General features: G+C 44.4%; 1 protein-coding gene across 1 annotated transcript; it reads left to right on the forward strand.

Annotated features, from left to right (window-relative positions):
• Positions 1–8,078: 8,078 nt before the first annotated feature.
• Positions 8,079–20,558, forward strand: IL17D (interleukin 17D). Its single transcript, XM_037377223.1, has 3 exons — positions 8,079–8,333; positions 8,469–8,767; positions 17,870–20,558. Exons 1-3 carry the CDS (start codon positions 8,319–8,321, stop codon positions 18,183–18,185), a joined length of 630 nt encoding a protein of 209 aa, XP_037233120.1. The 5' UTR covers positions 8,079–8,318; the 3' UTR covers positions 18,186–20,558.
• The last annotated feature ends 957 nt before the right edge of the window (positions 20,559–21,515 follow it).

The following is a 21,515-nucleotide window of genomic DNA, read 5'->3' on the forward strand; positions in this document are numbered from 1 at the left end:
GCTTTTCTGAAAATGCTGGGTATGACCTTGGTCATCTTTAGGGCCCTAATTCGGCAAGGCACTTAGTGCTGATACTGAAGAAAGCATCTTAATTTTAGTCTGTGCTTAGCAGAACTAGGACCGTTTTGCAGTCTCTTGACAACCTCCTAGGTATTTTTGCAATTACAAAGATGAGGGGGTTATTTACAATTATTTTTTTTATTATTTTGAATGGTCAGAGTGGGCAGGATTTCAATCCAGTTTATTCAGAATTGCTAATTAGATTTCAGCTTTTGAATCTTGCATTGGGGATTGTGGCACTGACTATGCAGAGGCAGCTTTCTACAGCCTAGGTGGAGTATACGCAAAGGTGTTAGTTACAGAAACCATCATTTTGCTTATGAACTGAACAAGTCTGATCTGAAGTCATTGAGACATGTTAAATAGGAAGGAACGTGGGGTTCCTGATTTATATCACTTTTGGGAGGTAAAAATACATTCAGGTGCTCAGAATTTCCTGACAGATATTTGCAAAACTAGTATACTGGGGTGGCAGGGACTTGTTTGTAAAACATTGGTGTGAGTTTGGTTTAATGGTTAGACTTTGGTTATTACACTTAGAAGAGTGAATCCTTGCATTTCAAAAATTTCCAATGCCCATTCTCAGTGTTGGTGCTTAGACTGTTTCCCAAATAGTGACCCTGGAAAGTTCTCTTCATATCTTCAGGGAATGTTTTTTTCAGGTTTTAAAAACATCTGCCCGGTCTCTTTAAGATGTCTCTGCACATAAGTGGTCAGAAATAGTTCTTCTGTAATGTCACAGTTGTAGGAATGAATGTAGCCCTGTGGGGTTCACGGTACAGTTAACGAACTGCTTTATACGTAATGGGTTTCCCATGATACTGGTGCAGCACTCAGTCTAGGGGTGGCTTCTGCTTGGTGGTATAAGCAGAGCACATTCAGTGCAGTTTATGGACCCCCCTGAGGAGCTCACCGAAGAAGAAAGACACGGTGAGCTCTGGGGCCTGATCCTCCTAGAGGACATAAAACAGCGTGAGAAGGAAGTGGATGCCTCCTGTCCTGTTTCTGCAAATCTTCCCTGTGCTGCAGTTCTTTCTTAACCGCAGGACACAAAGGAAAAAAAGATGACCCCGTCTGCTGCAGGTCGGGGCAGAAAGGGAAAGAATGGATGGCTTATGTAGCTGGAGAACTTGGATACCACACCGTGATGCTAACATGCCAAGCCAGAGCAGTCTTTGGCTTTTTGACTCCGTTCAACTCAGCTGAGGATGCCTTCTGTGTCTTTTAGAGTGAGAAATACAAAATTATGTTGCTTCTTTTGTCTGGTGAATCCCCAGTTTCACTGCAGGCTTCACCATTTCACTTTTTTCCACCCCTTGACAGTAGCCCAGATGGTGCACACCTGTCCACACAGAGTCACGTATTGTTGTCAGATGAGTTTATTCTGGGTCTGTTGTAGAGCCAGCAGGAACTTGCTGTCTCTGGCACTGGGCAGCCGTGACCGCTCTTCACCGAGGCTACCCCTGCCACGCCACCCCTGCCAAAACCTTGGCACTGACACCTAGTACAGCAGTGTATATTGTAATATTTTCAATGAAATGTCAATCAGAAAGACAAAGGAGAGGAGATGGAAAGGCAATCGAGCTGACCAATTCTCAGAGGAGGACTCGGGCAGATGACTGAACCTTACGGTCACAACTGAGACACAGTTTTCTCCTGCCTGTTCTTCAGTGCTGCCGTATCTACTGCTCTGGTCATGGGATGACACATTCCTGAATATTATGGTAGTTCTTTTCTGTCAGGCTTACAGTCCTGGAAGAGCCAAACCTCGAGGATGCAACGTGCCAGGCAGGAAAGAGCATTTTCAGCTACAGACTGCAGGGGAATGAGGTGTCTGAGCAGTCACGGTGGAAGAAGGGAGCATGGATAAACCTGTGAAACTGTGCAAAGAAGACAGGTAAGACAATGTTACGATCTCCTAACACAAAACCATTTCAGTAGAGCATCTGATCAAACATTGCAATTGCACAGACGTGTCGATGATGAAGTGGTATGAATTACTGGTATTAATTTGGGATATGATTCACAACTTAGCCCATAGAAACACTCCTATGGACATCAGAGAGGTTTTAATCTGCAGCAGTTTTTTGGTTTGGTTAGCCCAGATGTATGTTTTGCTAAATTCTGTGTTTTACAAACAGAATTGCGCTTATGTTCTACTTCTGCACAAACTACCAGGAACTAATGGAACATTTTGTTTCCTATAGCATGAGGATCTGATTATGGTTATGATTTGATGTATGATTATGGGTTATGATGTATTTGCACGTTATTTTGCAAGCACAGTTGAATTGTTCTGAACTGACAGCCATGCAATCCAGCTCCAACAGTGGAATAGTAAGTCCTGCTGACAGTCAAATCAATTTAGCTCAGGTTCATCTCCTTCAAAACCACATTAACTATGGCTACATCTCCACTAGAATTGCAACATAGCCAGGGCAGGCCCAGACTAGAAGAGCTGATGTGTAACCATCTGTACCGTAAGACCAGTAGCATGCTCCCCAGTACAGTTTTGGCCCATAACTACTAGCAGTCTCCCAGCCAATTCCCATGCATGACCCAAAGGTTATCCTGGGCCAGGAACCATTCTTCGTAAGCAATTTTGGTGCAGCCGCCTTCTGCTATGTGAGACATTCTGTGTGAGGGAACACAAGATGTGACATCGGACCTGGCCTCAAGGCTGGAGAGTGATCCCTGATGGGGACTAATATAACTGGAATCTGTTCAAGAGAAAGAAACTGTGTTCCATGTCCAAAGTGCTATGTCAGCACTTAGTTGGAAGGCCTCAGGCTATCGGTAGGTGAACATACCTTCATGGTTCAGGCAGCTCAGGTCTCAAAGGAAGCGTGGCCATGCCAGTGGGGTTCTGTGTCTAAAGTAATTATTTGGATTACACGTGACTGTTGTGTTATGTTGGTGTGATGACCCTGCCCATGTCCTGAAGGTGGCTTGGTTGGCATTTAGCTCAGGTGTGACGTGAGTTGTGTTCCCTGCGGTCATGTAAGATGCCCTCAGTCCTGTGATATACCTCAGAAACCACAGGGGTAGAAACACTGCATGGGCTAAATAATTCTACCTTCACCCCAGAAATTGAAGCAGAAACATTTAGTCAAGTTTGGTTGCGCAAAACAGACTCTATCTCCAGAAGCTACACTGCAGGTACATGCTTCCAAGCACAATTTAAGCCCTGATTTTGTCTTTCACTCTGGAATTAGTAGATCATTTAAAATTCCCAAATAAAGTTTTGGCAAATGCAATAAAACTGCTATTATTTTTTTTTTATTATTTTAGGAGAGCAGCAGTATTAAACCTAGGAAAATGCTAATCCTCTTGAGGAACTAACTCCTGAGCTATATTGGCTTGTATCATGGAAAATATATTGGTTACAGTATTAATCAATCCTCAGTTGACCTCTCAGACCTGCGATAGTCTGTAAGTCTTCTTCAGGATGTGCTAGATTCAGTTAGATACCAAGTTACGTTCTTTACATATATGAAAAATGTCTCTGTACATTAGGCTCTCTGGTGATAACCCTATAAATCACTGTCATTTTACAAAACATACAGAAATTCAGGTTCCCTGGATAAAAGTGGAAAGTAATCACAGCAATTCTGTCCCTTAAGAGAGACACTTGTCTTCTTGATTCTCTCTAGTCTTCTATGTCTACTACTGCTTCAAAAGTGGATGGGGAAAAAAAAATCCTTTGAGATTAGCCTCTTAGAGCAGAGGTTGTGGATACACCAGTTGGTTACTGTGGTGATGAGCATCTTGGCAGCATAGCCAAATATAAACGATTACCTAGGTAGTAGTTTGTTTATTGCTAAACAAGCATAAATCCACAATACCAAAGCATCCTTATTCACATATTTCATGTTTCACCTTGAACCTTCTTCACTACAGATTGTGTAACTCATTATTTAAAACAAAGCTATTCTAGAGTATTCTTTAGAATTCAATTCATGGGAATTGAAAGCTGTACAAAGAAAGGATAAATAGTTCTGCAAGTCTTATGATGAAGGGCCGTTTCTCTTCCTGGTTCCTTTGCAAGTGTAGTATAAGACCATAAGAAATTAATCTCATCTGCTTTGCTTTGATTGATCTTGATTTCGAAGGCGCGGATGCTCAACTTTTCAATAGAAAGGCTATTTTCAGCCTCTTGCTGCTCAGTTTCCACCTCTTCAAAATGAAGGCTATTAATGATTCTCCAGTTTGCAAGAATTCAATTTTGCAAGGCTAAATTGCCTAACAACTGTAAAATGTGCTAAGATCCTGCTGTAGAAGGTGCTATGACATGGAAGCTTCAAAGTGGTGTTCCAGTGCTTACAAATCCAGGGAACAGGGAATGGGAACAGAATCAGCAGTTTGGGTGACAGGTTATCAGCAAACAGAATGTGTGGGAGAAGGACATCTTTGGGGAGTAATTTAATTCTCTCTCTGAAGATTTATACTTGCTGGTGATGCCAGCTGAATGTTTGTTCCATACAACATGATGAGTTGTTGAACTTGAAGATCTATATAAAGATTTTTAAATGTTTTTCACATCATTATTTCAGATAAAGATGGGAATCCGTTAATGCACACCCTGCTGTAGCAGGATGACAAGCACATTACTGTGGTGTCGTTGATAATGCTTGTCACAATAATGTGTTTTATGTATGTGTGAACCACAGTATCTGGAACCAGCTGTCATGTCAGGGCAGCCATGGAAGAAAGCAATCCCAACCAAGAGAAAGTTCTGACAAGGATGCTCGTTGGTGATTAATGTTTCTGGGAAGGTCTACATTCTTACGCCTGCTGGCTGGTCTTCATGATCATTCTGATGGTTCTGAAACAACTTTCCAAATTATCTTAATGGTCTGATGACAATGTATTTGAATAGGATTTTTTCTCCTGTTTTCTCTAGCTACTAGTAACAATGTAAGACTAAAGATACAAACCTCATGTGGGTTTTGTGCATTTCAGTGTTTAATATTGCATGAAACACTCTCTGATGGAATGTTTCTTCTTACTAATACGAACTGCACAGCTCAGTTTTCTGTTGAACATCCTGACTTTCTCATAGCAGGGATTTGTGGAACTGAACTTCATAGTAACGATCTGGCATTGATCACTATGGTGATAATCTCAGGAGAAAGGCAGCTGAGTATAAATGTTGCATGGCAAACCCCAGAAAAAGCCTTTAGAATATTAGGTCAAAGTGAAAGAAATACTTTCGCTACTACTCAGTAGATTTCCTCTGTCTCTTCTATCAGTGGCAAGTTTCTCTTCCCCTTCCTCTCTAAAGTTTTTCTTTTTGTTTTGGTTAAAAAGGGATAATGTAAGGTGAATAAAGGAGGATAAGAAATGGTAAGGCACACCATAAAGCTCACCAGAGTCCAATAAAATAGAAAATGAAGATTGGATTATAGTAGAATTCATAGAGTAAATGATTGCATAGAAGGAGGTGAACCGTTATCTTCATTTGTAATACATTCTGGGCCAGGAAAGTGGAAAGTTTTCAATAATATATTGTTGAAACACTGAAGGGCAACACCAGAAGCTTGGGAGACTATTGAGAGGAACACTTAATGAAGCAGAAAAAGTAGCTGTCATTTTTTTGGCAGCAAGTCCAAAAGATCCTACAATGTATTAGAAAACAGAAGTCCAGGAATTTTCTAAGGATGTAGAGTGTTGTAATAAAAAAATTTATATTGATATAAATGGTAAGGAAATGTGGAACACACAGGTACAAAATACTAGCAGGAGGAGCACTATAAAAACAGCATATGTTGCTGACATCTACAGTAGCAGGTCATCGAGTTTCTAGCATACATGTCCCTTCAATTTCTCAGGAAAACCAGATCTGAAGCACACACTGACTAACTCCTAAACGCTCACCAGAGGTGGGACAGGATCAAGACATTCATCACTGTCAGCTCCTGATGGGTACAGTGAGATGCATCCAAAAGCAGCACCCTCCTAAGAATAACCCAGTTGGTGCAGGGAATAGGCTTGAAAACTGGTGCCCCTTGTGCTCCGTGTCACTGCAAGCTGTCCTGGGCAGGCTCCCTGGATAACAGGTGTCAGTGTCTGACTGCTCGGTGGACTACCTACGTGCATCTTGGTGTTTGTGTGTATGAGAGTGTGTTAGGGGCGGAAATCAGTTGTGTTTTAACATAAATTAGTTACTTCCTTTCTATGAGATACCATGTCAAGCTATGTTGTTGCTATAGTGCTGTGACATGTATTTCTGCTGTCATTAAGTATTTACTAAAAGACAGGAATTCTACAATAAGCAATTCAACGTCCATTCATATAATTATTATAACCTGTGAGATGAAATGCTGTATCAGACAATACACTGCAACTTAGGTGCAGAATTAGAATATTGTCTAGATAAGCCTCAAGGCCTTAAACTCACTGGCAATTTAATGCCTGTGATGTTGTTTCTTCTCCTTCTGCTCTGATTTTTTGAGGCAAACCTCTCCCAGAAATGTCAATACATACAAAGGAAGTGCATAAAAGTCATGTTTTGCAAAGCCAAGTGTGACATCCTCACACTGCTCAGAAAGCCTTGAGAAAAGATACTCATTTGTTATAGGAAGTGTAATACAGACGGATGTGTCATGATAAATATTGGTCATGTTGCCACACATACCACTCAAAGGTGTTGAAGTAACACAAGGCCAGGTGCAGTGTAGAGCTCAGGGGTTAGACTGGACTGGGCTAAACGGGCAGCTGCCTTGCCCCAGTCTGTCACCTGAGGATACGACTGCAAAGGAGAGTTCTGAATTCAATTTGAGACGAAGTCCTTCCTCGGAGTCAAAACCTGATGCAAATCCCATACAGTTCAAAGTTAAGATACTGCTCATGACTGATACTGACCTGTGATGCATAAAGTCCCAGACCCATTAAAAATGACAGTTAGACTCAACCCAACGACTTTTCATAAGCCATGAAATCAAGTCACTGCATCACATTACGAATGCCGGGTCAGTTTCAATTCCAGCCTGGTCGGTGACGCTAACCTCTTGCATTTCTGTGGTACCAAGCTGGGGCTCCACAGGCCTTGTGTGACTTACGGACCTGTTTTCCCTTGCTCCTGATTAGTACTTTCTCACTTAATTATCCTTCTACTAAATGCCTCAACAGATGTGCAGGGCTTAATCATAGTGCACCAAATACTTGATTCAAGTGATAAATTCTAGAGGCTTCTCTTAGTGCAAACCATTTCAGTGGACTGTATCTTTTATGACCCAGAGTACTGCGGATGCCTATTTTTGTGGCTTGCGCCGGAGACCCTGAATGTATTGCGTTACATACCTGCTAAACATACAGATAAACCGGCACAGAATGGACAGAGAAGTCATTAGAGGTGAGAGCTCGATCTCGTGTAGATATGTATGATGCAAGCTTCTCGCCTCCCGAAGCAGGCTTCCTTCCTTGCCCCAGAGCGGGACCCCGCAGCCGGTGTGTGCTGCAGGCCGCCTCGCAGGAGCCATGGGCAGGTGAGCCCTTCCGCTGCCGGCTCGGGCGGCGCCGTGTCGCCCGGCCCCGGTCTCTGCGCGGGACTTCAGCCGCCTCGGCGTCTGCTGGAGAGGCAGCACGGCAGGGCTGTTTGTGGGGAGAAACCAGAGGTGCTGCCTGGAGCCCCCAAACCCTGCGAGGGGCAGCGCTGCTTGCCCCGGCGTGACCGGGAGTCCGGGCTGCGGCGACCCCCTCCCCCGCGGCAGCCACGCAGCCGGAGTTGCGCTATTTTCGGCTGTAAATCCCCACACTTCTCATCGGCCTTGACACCTGGGCTCGGACGGGGCCACACCCGCCCCGACCCTGCCTCAGCCTCGTGCCCAGGCCCGGCGGGTCCCGCTCGGGGCTCGGTGGCCCCGCAGGGCTGCGGGGAGCCCGGCCACGGAGGCCGCGGGAAGGAGCGCTGGGCTGCCGACGGAGCCGAGGGGGACACGGGGCGCGCCCGCAGGGGACCCCGACACCCGGGCGGCCCGCTGCGGGGTGGCTGCGGCCGGGCGCCGGACCGAGCACGTCCCCGCCCGTGGGGCCGTCCCGGGCGGCGGGGCCGTGCCGAGCGCGGGACCGGCCCGCTCCCGGCGCTGAGCGCTCGCCTCCTCCGTGAGCGCCTAAAATGTTCCTGGCATGCGAGGCCAAGGGAGAAGCAGTGAGGAGCGGGGCACTTTTCCAACAGCTCCTCCGCCGACAGAGCCAGTGGCACGGCGCGGCTCCGCAGCCCGCCGCTCTCCTCGGCTTGCTCCAGCAGTCCGACCGCCATGCAGCGAGGCAGGGTAAGGGGCTGCGGGCTGGGGGCCGGGCGGGGCGATGCGGGTGGAGCGCCCCGACCCCCGGGCCGGGGGCTCCGGGGCGCGGCGGGTGGGGGGGCGCGCCCGGTCCCAACCCCGCTGACGGCGGCGTCGTTGCAGGTGCGGGCGGCGCTGGCGGCGCTGCTGTGCGCGACGCTGCTCCCGCTCCGCGCGGAGGCCGTCAAGGCGCCCAAGCGGCCGGCGCGGACCCGGACCTGCGGCGAGCGGCCCGAGGAGCTGCTGGAGCAGCTGTACGGGCGGCTGGCGGCGGGCATGCTCAGCGCCTTCCACCACACCCTGCAGCCGGAGCCGCCGGGCCGCCAGCACAACACCAGCTGCCCCGCCGGGGGCCGGCCGGCCGGCGACAAGAGGTTCCGGCTCCCCGTCAACCTGCGCAGCGCCTCGCCGTGGGCCTACAGGTGATTCCGGGGGGAAGGGGGGGCCCGGCCGCCTCAAGGGGCGAAGCGGCGCCGGGGTCCCGTCGGGCCGGAGCTGAGCCGGTTCCCGTGCGTGGGACCCCCAGCGCCGCGCCGGCCCGGGGGCTTCGCCGCCCTGCGCCATGCGGTGCCCCGCGGCTGGGCCGGGGGCGCCGGCCCTGAGGGGGGCTGCCGCATCGGGCAGCGGCCGGAGGGCAAGGTGTTAAAGCAGGCGTCTGTAATGGGCAGGCGGGAGGTAAACGGGTGTAAACGGCTTGTGCGAGGCACATGTCTAATGGGCAGAAAGATAAATGACACGCGAACGAGGCGGGGCGAGCTGCGCGGCTGAGCTCTGGCGCGCACCCCCGGCAGCACAGGCCGCCCCGCGGAAAGCCGCTCGGGCGGGCTGCCGCGGGTGACGCTGCCTCGGCGGGCCGCCGCCAACGGGCCGTCACCGGGAGGGCCCCTCGTGGCTCCGCAGCAGCCCCCCGCGGCGCCGCGCGCCGTCCCCGAGGTGTGCCTCCGGGCGCCGCGCGGCTCTCCCAAACGCGGCCGCGCACCGCGCGCGCTGCTGAGGGCTGCTGCGCGCGGCCCGGGGCTCGCGGGGAGCGCGTGCGGCGCCTGCCTGCGTCGGCGTTTCCCTCCCGCGCTTCGCACCCCTGAGGGGGAACGGGGGGGTGTGGGGGGTGACAGACTGTTTTTAAGGGGGGCGTAAAAATAAGTAAAGCAAATCCGGCGTTAGGCGGGTCAATACACGGAACGAGGGGCCGCGCTTCTGCGGGGAACTCTGGAAAGCTTGTGAGCGCTGGTCCAGTACGCGAGACCTGGCGCGCCTCGCCACATCCACCCTTCTGGTAGTTTCTCCCGTGAGCAAGACTGAATTGGCTTCTCTGTTTTCGGCTTCGTGAGACACTGCAGACAACCGGAAGCTAGAACATCCGCAAACTTAAAGGAACCGACTTTATTGCTGCTTTCTGTGCATTATCCTTTGTGTACGCCTTGATGCAGTTGCTGTGTATTCAGCAAACTTAAATATCTCCTTGTTAGCCATCTCCAGTAAACATTTATTTTGTGGCGTGGGTTTTGCCCACTTTTAGTTTAAGAAGTAATCCTACTGAGAGCAAAATAGTTTATTTGCTCAATGAGCCTTTCATAAACAAAGTATTTTTAGAAATAGAATTTTTAGTAATACATCTTCTGTAAGCAAACTGAGGATTTTTTAAAGCTACCTAAGCGTGCAAAAAGCAAGTATGATGACAAAAAATACCTACCGTTAGGCTCAAGGTCTTTTTTAATGTTGGTTTTGCCAAATACTAGTGCTATCAGAAAATTGTCCTCCTGGTCTGAAAACAGTGCCTTCCATGCTCACATCGCCTTAGGCGGGTATTTATTTTCAGTTGGAGCTCTGCATAGGCTCACTTCCTAACAGAGAACCAGCTGCTGTTTGGGGCCTAGCTTACAAAATGTTTGTTAAGAAACTGTAAATCCACTGTACTTTTCAACAGACCACAAACTATTCACATACAAATACCTTGATGACATCTCCAAGCTAGCAATTTTGAAAGATAGTGGGGGGAAAAAAGTATTATACCATTAAAGGCAAAATCTAAAATTACGTTCAGGGGAAAAGTTGTTTCTCTAGGGTGGAAGAGGCCTGAGTACACTGTCCAGTTAGGAGGTCTTGTTTACAGCTTTTTTTCTCAGTTGCATTTTTACTGTATCATTAGTGTGCAATGACACGGCAACAGACATTGCAAGATGTGAAGTGGAAGTGTAAAATATAAACCTGCTCATTATGAACAGTGATGTGCATTTGCTCTTACAACCTGCTATTTCATAGATTTTGAAGCCAGATAAAAGCATTAGGAAGATCTGGTCTGATCTGTGGTGTTCACCTGCTTACCCTGGAAGCAAGCTGCCAATTAGAGCTACTGCCTATCTTTCAAAAGGACAAGCAACTCTCCATTAAAGATTGCAAGTTATGGCGCATCACGTCTTGTCAGCGGTTAAGCAATTTCACTTACACGATCCCAACAATTTATTCTCCATTGCTGGGGTGTGATTCTGAAAAGCTGCACACAGCTCTCTTCTGTAATACAGAACTTTCTTGGCAGGCCTGCTTACATTTAATTTTTTTAATCTTTCCTCATAAATTGCTCCCCTTCACTGTTCGTGGCTGTCTCTTGAACTGCCTCCTGAATCACCAGAGTTGTTCTAGTAGTGAATGCCCAGAAATTAATTCACTGCAGGCAGACCCCTCTTGTACACTCTGGTAGGACACCCCTCAGAGCATGAATTTGACTATTTGAAACTTGCATCAAAGTGCCTGGCCCATTTCAGTGTGCCTCACAGACATCCTGCTCTCAAACTTCTTTTCTGCCCCTAAAGAGTTACAGTGCGGTTGATTTCTGTTCTGGGCATAAACGGTCTTTTTTTTCTTCTTTACCTGCATTTTAATGTCTGAAATACCGCACGCTCTTTCTCTGTCTTCATTGTGTTGCAGCAGTCCCCATTGTTACCATCTGCAGATTTCATTAACATACTGTTTATACTCCCTATTCCAAGTCATTAATAATAAAGATACTAAGTCTGGCTCTGCTTACCTTCCCCTGCATATCTCCTTAGGCACCTGTTCCCAGCTGTTCAACACTGCTTCTTGTAATTCTTCTGCTCAGATGACCATTTAGTTCAAGTAAACTGATATTTTTTTTGTATCAGCAGTTGTGAGAAAGAACCAGATATGTTACTTAGAGATCTGTATATAACATTCACCCTACTGCATTGCATATATCCAAGTTTGTCGTTCTGTTTAAGTGTGGAAGAATTAGGTTTGATTGACTCAAAGTTCAGAAAATCCTTGTGTGGCTTCTTTCCTTATCTTTGTTCTGTGCATACTATTTATTTTCAATTACTTGGTCTTTAACTTTGTTGTACAAAAATCAGGACTTAGATCGTTTTTGGCTTGCTACAACCGAGATATAGGAGTTGCACATGTATTGTACCATAGATCCATCTGGTCCATGCTCCTGCTGCTGGCAGCAACCAACAGGTGGTATTTGAGGCAAGGGTTAGGGGAAAAATATTAGTTCATCTGTCTGATGGTGAAATTCCATCCTGATGGCCACAGAAGATCAGTATGTAACTCAGGGCACAAAGTTTAATCACATGAATCGCTCTTTACTCTGAAGAGCTATAAAGAGACAGCAGAGTTCCCTGAAGTCAGTTCAGTGAAGTCTTGGTCGTACTGGATTTGCCCAGCACTCCAGGAAATTGTTCTAAGAATTACCCAGGTCTTCTAAAAAATAAAGCCAGCAGCAGCAGGTCTGCCGTGAAATCATCATGCCCTGAAATCATCAGGCCAGCTGTACGCCAGTTTGTGACATCTGTCCGGGAGTTGCTTGTATTTTTTAGCAGTATTACATGGAGAGTCAGTGAAATCCAGACAGCCTGCTTGTAAAGAGAGGTACTGGCAAGGGCTGTGGTCCTTGGCTACTGCTGCGGTTCGCAGTTGCGTCACAAGAATTAAGTGATACAGGTTGTCTTACCACCTATGGATCCCTGCCAACAGCACAGGATGGGTTCTTGTTAAAAGTTACAGAAACCATAATCGTGGTGGATCTTTATGAATGCATACTCAGCTCTAGAGACACACACAACAATTGCTCATGGACAAGTGCTTTTGTAAGAAGGATTAATTTTAAATGCACGCCTAAATGTTTGCAGGATCTGATCATAAAGCTTAGAGTAATGGCAGAAAATTCTGATCCCACTGAAGCCAACAGTGCATTTACAGGTAGTGTTGATTTGTAGTTCCATTCATGGTGCTGCAGAGCACAGGTGCCATTCATTAATCAGCTGTATACATCAGCTCTATTTTTGTTCTGTGTTGTCTTAAGTTTGTAGTAACATTCATAGCTAGTTTGTAGGAATACAATCAGAATCTTCTTGCAGAAGTTTGCAACACACTTCTGCATGAATTTAGCAAAAATTCTTTATGTGTATTCAAGAAGTCATTCCTGTTTCTGAATTTCCAGATCTCATGGCTTCTGTGTCTGTCTCTGGGGCTTAATCCTGCATTTACTGAGGGTTCGTTTACAGAGATTTAACTTTTGTCAGTGTTGATCTGATAATGAAATCCCATGTTAGTTAGTCCCCCTCTCAATCATAGCCCACCTTGGTTTTTCTGCTTTTAAAAAAACAGTTTCAGTTTATAAGCATCCTTGGTTTAGTGCTCATCTACATAAAATCTTAAAAGGTAATACAAGCAAGTCTCTTGTTCTACTGGTAAAAGTCAAAGCTTTTCTGCAGTGCTTTTGGAAAAAGTCATACAAGAGGGCTTTCCTTTAAATAATACTCCAGTGACTTTCATGAACCTTATCCGAGACACTTCCCAGGATTTAACATTATCATGTGGCACAGTGTGCGTATCCCAAAGATGCAGCTGAGGGGAAGAATACAAAGGGATGCAGAACTGCCATCCTTTTTGTTTGAGTACATGTTCATACAGCTCTTCAGAAAATCACAGTTGGCACTAGGCTGTTTTATGCAGGCACTGTAATTACTACCTGTACATAAAACAAACTAAGCATAACGTGAATAAAAGAACACCCGTTATAGAAAAAAAAAGTCTTGCCAAGAGGGGAAAAAAAGTTGTTAGCTTTTAATCCTGTAAGTATTTCAGAGTCCAAAGTAAAGGGATGATGATCTGCTCGTTAGACTCCTGATAACATCCAGCTGTGAGCCTAGTGCTAACAGTGATTTTCTGAAGAGGCAGCTGTGTCTGCCTGCCCCAGCGCAGCACACCTGACCCACTGGAGTTAGCAGCTTGGAAACTATGAAGTTATAATATTATTAAAAATACTACATATGAAAGCAACAGTACAGGACAAGACAGATTAAGTCTTTGCAAGAGTTTTACTTCTGACAGAAACTTTTCTCTTGATTTTCCAGGCTTAGTACGTAAACGGCAGGAAGTTTGCTTTTCACTGGGAGCTCTCAAAGCACTCATAGGGTCATAAGGAAAAGTAGCTTAGAACTAGTCACACTTCATTAGCAGTTCCAGTTCAGTACAAACCTGCTTCTTGTTCCAGCAGATCAAAACACAGCAGCCTGGCATAGCTCACTGCTCCTGTCATTTGTAAATCAGGAGTGCTGGCTAAGCAGAGTTAGCCTTACGTACTAGTAACTTGAGTTCACAGGACAAGGGCAACCCTCATCAAGTTAGCTGGGCTGTCTCGTTTGCAGCAGTGGCCACAGCAAATGACACAAGGATGCAAGGGACACTTGGGTGCCAGCGGAAAGTTGCACTTCTTTGCTCCTCCACCCCTCTTCACAGCTGCTTCTGTTGTGCCTACCCCAGTCGAGTGTCTCTTTCATCAAGTATAGGAAAGAGTCAGTGGGAACTTGGACCATGCGATTTATCTGGTTAACCTGCTCAAATGTGTTTGCCCTGTTCTAGGAGAAGACATAAAAACATGACTTGTAGTGCATGGAGTAATGGAGATGCATCGAATTCCAGCAGCTGAGGCATGGTCATTGTATGCACAGAGTGATTATGTTCAGTACATGCAAACAGAGGAAGCAGGTCACACAACTGCATTTGTACAGCTGGCTTACTGGTGTTTGTTAGTGGTTCTGATCCAAATCAGTCTGGGTTGCCTAGAAAGGTAACAGTGAGGCTTTAGTCATATGGCTTTTCTTAACAGGTTTGAGCTGAAGATGCAGAGCCTTGGATATTGCTCCAAAGTTTAGTGATATGTAAGTGTTTAATTTCAGGAGGCATTACTTAGAGCCTTCAGCCTTGGATGCAAAACCATGTCTATATTTTAGTTCCATCTTTGGGTTTGGATCCTCTGATTCCTTCCAGCCCTCACACGATGGAGTAGAGGTATCTGCATCAAATTTAGAAATATATGAGATTTTTCTGTGGAAAGCAGAAAACCACACCACACCATCCTTCCAAAACCCCCCTCATTTATACCTGACTTTTGCCATGTGGGAATTTGGAATGGGAAGTTTGTTGTAGACCATATTTCCACTGACAGTGTTCTCCTGTTATTAGTGAAAACCCTTATGTTTGCGTCCAGAAGCATGTTCATGCTTTCCAGTAACATCATAAACCAGGTGCTGGAGATAATACAGTAGAGGAAATACCGAAGACTTGACATATGGTGTGTTTAACAATCCACCACTGAAATTATTCACACTTGAGTTTGAAATGGGACTGTATCACGGTAGAAAAGCCTGTATTCCACTTTCTTCCCTTCTGCTGGCTACCAGACATCTTATTTCACATTGGTGTGAGATCCTGTAACATGAAGGTATTTCCTGGGGAAAGTAAGCAGGTATAAACGGGACAGAGAAGCTTTGCAAAAAAATACCTGTGACATCACAGATGTCTGGCGAGAGAACTGGTCAGATTTTTCTGTGAGGAAAACAAATTCTGTAAAAAGACAAAGAATCCAGATTATATGGCCATTGCAAAACAAACAAACAAACAAAAGTCTCATTTCTTCGATGACAGGATAATCAAGCTTGTGTTTGGCTAAAGCTGTGATTCCAAATGGGTTTTAACGTGATAAACTGGTGATACTTCTGAAAAGGGCAGCTCCCTTCTGCCTCCATCTACAGCTGCTTGTTCACACTGGCTTGTTTGTGTAGGGTGCTGTGTATGTGGGGCAAGACAGCTGAAGGACCAAAATCCAGCTTTTGATGAAGTTCTCTTCAGTTGGTTGAATTCCCTGATCAATTCTGTGACCAGAAGGACATCAGCATCAACCCAGAGGCACAGGCGAGAGGGAGACCCAGGCTGCCTGTTTTGGCAAGTGCAGATTTTGTTGACTAGAAGTGACTGTGTGGTCAGACTTACACTGCCTCTTCCACAGCTGAAACCTCTTCTCCTCTCAGAGGCCACCTAAAGAGATAAAAGGCTAACACTTTGATACCCAAGGAAGTGGTACAAACCCTGGGAAACACAATTTAGGAATCATTTTAGACCTATTGTGGTTTTCAAAATAGGTTGTTTTGAAACTGTGGAAAGGGGATATTGTATACTCAGTAGTTTGTATCATCCCATAAATAATTATATTGATGACAGGTATTTAATTTATTCATTTTTCTTATGTAGTTGCCTCACTTCATCTACTGCATAGTGGTCCTATCCTGTTCCCAATTAGAGGATGACTTAAAACCCAGCGCAAGAATTTTTACTGGTTTTGCGGCAGTTCACAGTAAACATTAGAGGCTTGAACGTTCTCTCTGGTGTCAAATCTTTGACTGTTACTCAGTTTTTTAGCCTCAGCTGCTGTAATTTCCCATCCAAACATGGGAAATGATTGATTTAGTTGCAAGAAGAAAAATTATCCACTTGACTGAGTAAAGAGCTGGTGAAATACTGCAACAGAGCCTCTGGGTGGGCTCGGGGTCTCCTCTGGAAGTTCTTAAGAACAGGCTGGACAAACATGGGCAAATACATCTGAGCTTGCCTCATGGAGGCATTTGGACTAGGTGACCTCCCAACATGTCTTCATGTCCTCTGCGTGCCAGTAACAGCCTGTAGGACACTTCTGGTGTGCACTCTGTGTAGGTCTAACTGTCTACTAGTGTGAAAGAGGAGCGGGGGAAAGGCCAGAAAAGGGTTTTCTGTTACCTGACAGGTAAGGTAAGTGCTTTTGATAACATCTGTGAGGTCAGCAACCTCCCAAAGTGGTGACAGGCTCTGGGGGAGACGCACCAAGAAGCAGTTGGCAGTGCTGCTGGGCTGAATGCGTCTCCAGCCAAGAGAGCCGTCATCCCTCTGCAGCTGGACAGTGCAACCCGTGCTGGAGCAGGGCTCGTTTTCTGACTGTGAGAACAGAAGGTGATCTGGGGGAAGCGTAGAGTGACATAGAGAACACTTGGCATAGGAGCTAAACATATTAAAATACCCTCTTTCTGGAAGTGCAAACATCTTTTCTAGAATAATGGCACGCAGTTGTAATAACGTACAATTTACAGCCATGCCTAGCAATTAGTTCCAGTACAAGCAAGAAATGCAGGTAAAGAGCAAAGCAACACATACATCACCACCACAATAAGCAGCGTGGCTAAACACTCCAGTATGTGTACTCTGCTGTGTACTTTGTCTTTTATTTTGAAAAACAAGCAGACTTCATCAGCTTTTACTCTTTGCTAAAAACAACAGCTGTAGGTCTGCCAGCTATGGTCTCTATCGTAGTATGACATCTTTGTTCATGTGTCGAACAACATGCGGAGAGGAATGGTGAAACTTGGACTTCATTGGTCTGAGCTGTACTTAGGTTACAAGCTTTCCAGCTTCTGTTTATCAGGAATTTCCAGAGACAGGGCATTCATAAGCAAAAAGAAATGGTCAAACAACAAACTGTAAGACCATAGAAAATAGAGGCTATACTCTTGAAGCTTTGGGGCAATGCTTTACTTCAAAATGTAGCAGGAGAGGGCAGAAAAAAACATTTAACTTTGCAGTTTATCTCCATGTGGTTGTGCAAATGTTATTCTCTGGTTAGAGGAAAAGACAGTGGAGGATTAATGAGAGAAAAAAATATAGAAAGAAAAACAGAGTTCTTCTTTCAAGAGAAAGGCACCTTTATAACCCCAAGTATACTAGGGAGCAAAAATGATTGCAGTACAATTTAATTCTATTTAAATTATACAATTTTAAAACATCATGTCATAGCTTTAACAGTATTAATGTTAAAAAGGATTTGTACCAATTTTTGAAGAAGTCAAGGCAGATCAAAAGTTTGAAAATGCCCAAGCGTCCTTTTTAATGCTCTATTTACCCGTTCAGCCCAAAATGCAAAACTTATTCTGCTTACCCCCAAATCTCACATTTTAGAAAGCCAGTCACTTCCCAGGTGCATGTGCACTGTAGGACCTGATTGGTTCTATAAGTTGTTCATGGTTTTTCTTTACACTTTACAAATAAGAAGCCAGACAGCAACAGCTACAGCTATTTTTCCTGGCAAAGAAAACAAAAACATTACATAAATGTTTATGGTCAAATTACATTATAATAATGTTTTCCAGATAAATTTATCTATTTTTAGATATACTAATGAATCTTTATTATTTGCTTCCCTATAGAATTTCGTATGATCCCACAAGATACCCTAAATACATTCCTGAAGCATACTGTCTGTGCAAAGGCTGCCTCATGGGGATCTTTGGTGAGGAGAATTTTCACTTCCGCAGCACCCCTGTGTACATGCCAACAGTCATCCTCCGTCGCACGTCGTCATGTGCCGGGGGCCGTTACGTCTACACAGAAGATTACGTCACTATCCCAGTGGGCTGCACTTGTGTACCTGAGCAAGAAAAAGAGGCTGAAAGTGTAAATTCCAGCATAGATAAGCAAGAAATGAAGTTGCTGGTAAGCCAGAACAAGCCATCATCAGAATGAAGAATACATAATCGTGTTACAGTACTGGCTTGACATCATCATTTCACAACCTCAAGAAACTGCACCGCAGCAGCAAACACATGGACTTACCCTCTTTTTCTACTTAATTCCAGTTATAAGATGGAAAGTTTTGTCCAGTCACTCAGATCATAAGAGATGACATTTCATATTAAGAACTTCTTTAGCTCATGTAAGTATTTGTTGCAAATTCCAAAGTAGCTTTTTTTTTTTTTTTTAGAGCAGAACATTTTATACTTGCTTATTCACAGTAAATTTTAGATGATGCAACTGTAAGGCATGCTAGCTATTACTATAGCAGACTACTGGTTGTAGACATTTTTAAGGAACCTCTTACACTCTACTTTTAAATACTCTTATATAGAAATCACATAGCTGCCATACATGTCCCAAACCAGCAGTTAAAAGGATAATTTCTCAGGCTGGGAGAGCCTTCCTTTATATTGCATATCTCATCTCCTAACAGTGTTCTTGGCTGTTACATCTTTGGCTATTTATACACTACAGCAAGGAAACCTTTGCTGGCTTTGAGTCATTCATGAAACAATATTCTACAAGTTTGTTGTTTTTAACCTTGCCAAATGGCTAAGGGTACAAAAGTGCTGAGAAAAAGCATGCTAGAATATTTTAAAACAGCAGTGGACTTTCCTGATCTGGACTAAGTCTAATTACACAGAAGATTATCAACTAGAAAAAACACACTTTGGGTCCCAAGAAATCTGTATTAGATTTCATTCATCATTAACTGCTTAACTGTTTCCTGTGACAAAACTGTATTCTGTACAGTTGAAAGGCCAAAACCTTTTTCATGTTAGGAGAAGAGATTCCCCATTCAAAAAAGAAAAGTACAAAGGACAGGCTTCATTGCAGGTACACTGCAGATGAGTAACAGGCTAGGTCTTAACTTCTAGGTGCTCCAAAAGTCATTGAGGTGAGTCCCGGCCAATGCAAACTTGTTAAGTCCAACTGATTCATACAACTGGTGTGAGTCATTTTTCCCTATGCAACACATAACAGATAATCATCTGCAAAAGATGCTGGTCTGCGGAAGAGCAGTCTTCCATCTTTGCAGCTTACAGGAACCTGATGGCAAGCCCTAACCAGAAACTCCAGATACACAAAAACTTGTATTTCCAGAACAAGAGACTGAAGGTTGACTTAGTCTAGTGGATGAGAATCAGGAATAACCAGGCATACCTTGCACAAACGTAACTCCTCAGAGAGCCACCATCACCAAAGTTGATTAACTCTGAATGCACGGCAGAGAGTATCTTTTACAGTTGAAAGATCGTGACTGCAATATCATTACAAAAAAGAATTAACACCATATGCAGCAATGTATTTGCTACATCAAGAATCTCAAAATTTGGCTTAATTCATAGTGGAGAAAGTCCCCACACTACACAAACACATGCTCCTTTGGAGTGTCATTGGATGAAGAATGGAAAGACTATGAGCTAACCAGAATTAACAAGTTAAATAGAGAATGAAAATCATATGATAACTCCTTGTCTTGGTGCACAATTATTGGCTGTGCTCTTTCTGACTCAGTCTAGTATAACTATTTTTACAGTGCAATCTGTGTGTAGCTTCTTGCAAAGCCTAAAACAACTTTAAGAACTCCAGAAACCAATAAAAGATTCCCATCACAATGTCAGATTGAAGTTGATAACTGCGTTTCTTGTGCAGATGCTGTTCCACAATTCTACTTGTCTTTAGATCTGTGTTTCCTCAAATTGTGATGCCTCTATCTTAAGGGGATTCTCAAAGGAGAGTTCAAAGAAAGTCATAAAGTGTTTATACTACTCGGAGAACAGCTAATGGCCTAGCTGCTGCCAGCAATTATAGGTAGTTACTTGTTCCCCAGAGAATGTAAATACTTGCAGCAATTACATCCACTTTTCCTTCCTCCTAATGTGGAAGAACTTCTCACCCTCTGAGGAGAGGGAAATGGTAATAAAAGACAGAGGGGCTCAAAAGAGAAGCAGACACACAAAACCGGAGAAACACTGTGTTGGATGATGCTTCAGCAGTCTAACCTCTTATGATTTCACTGTTAAATTGTGGGGGTTTTTCCACACGCACACTTCAGACAGGGTGAAGTTGGACCTTCAGACTCCACAGCACAGAAAGCAAAGTCTTCACAGTAAAAGGCAGTAAAAAAACCCAGGCAACAAAAAAATGCCAAACCACACAACCCTTAACATTTAGTAAATACCCAGAAGGGCTACCAGCTAAAGCTTTGGTAAATGGTGCCCTCCAGCAAAACTCATCTGTCTGTCCACACTTTGTTATACAAATTTGTCTGCAACACATTAGTTACTAGAGCACATGGATTTATTGGCATGATGTGGAGAAAAAAAAAATCTCACTTTTTGTTGCAACTCTCTTGTCCTGCAGGCATAAATTACGGAGTCATTTTGGGTTCTCAAGTAACTAGAGCATGTTCTGGGAATTCCTGGGAGTCACAGGCTAAGATCAGGTAAATGGAATATAATCAGTTTCACCAATCCAGAAAAACAAGATGCTTTAGCTTACATCTAGCTTCAGGAATTAGATGACTGAAAGGAGAGTACTAGAGAACTGCAGAACCTCAGTGGATCAATAGATTATGCACGTTGGCAACCTCTTTCTCATCATACTGCAACAAGTGCAGAAAGTTTCCTATGGTTACAAGCAACCTCATGTTATCTTACTCAGAAGCCCATTTTCCTTTTGTAATCCTCACCCTCTTTTGTGACAGACTTTTTAGCTGAGCCGATTTGTCTCATGATCCAGCTTTCCAGTTAGGTGTCTCTTAAAAGCTATGTTTATGTTTTAGCATAAGCAACTGTTTGGTAGTAATTTGTTAGTGAACAACTGTTTGTTAATACTTAACATCAAGAAGTATTAGCTACACAAACGTTTGTTAACCTTCAAAATATCCTTCCATATATAAACTCTCTCCACGTTACTCACGTGGAGAAGGTTGAGTATTAAATGTAGTTTGTGCCTGTTTGGGATTTTTTTTTTTTTAAAGATATCAGCATATCATAGATTTATATCAGTTTCACTTCAACTGCAGTGTGACATTTTCCAGCTTCTAGCCCTCTGGTTACAGCTGCTGCAGCCTTGCCTGTAAGTTGCATGGGGGGAGGGAGGGTGCATTGGAGTTGCTTCAAGGCTTCACAAACTGTTGACAGAAGGCAGACATGAAATGCCTCATTGAACCAACTCCAGGCCCAATAAATGCAAACAATTCAAAGCTGAAACTCTCTGGCAGCTGCAGCTGATTTGAGAAAATTTTTGTTGTGCCAGGAAAATCTTTTCCTT

Source organism: Falco rusticolus, chromosome 2, assembly GCF_015220075.1.
Source record: "Falco rusticolus isolate bFalRus1 chromosome 2, bFalRus1.pri, whole genome shotgun sequence".
Lineage (NCBI taxonomy): Eukaryota > Metazoa > Chordata > Aves > Falconiformes > Falconidae > Falco > Falco rusticolus.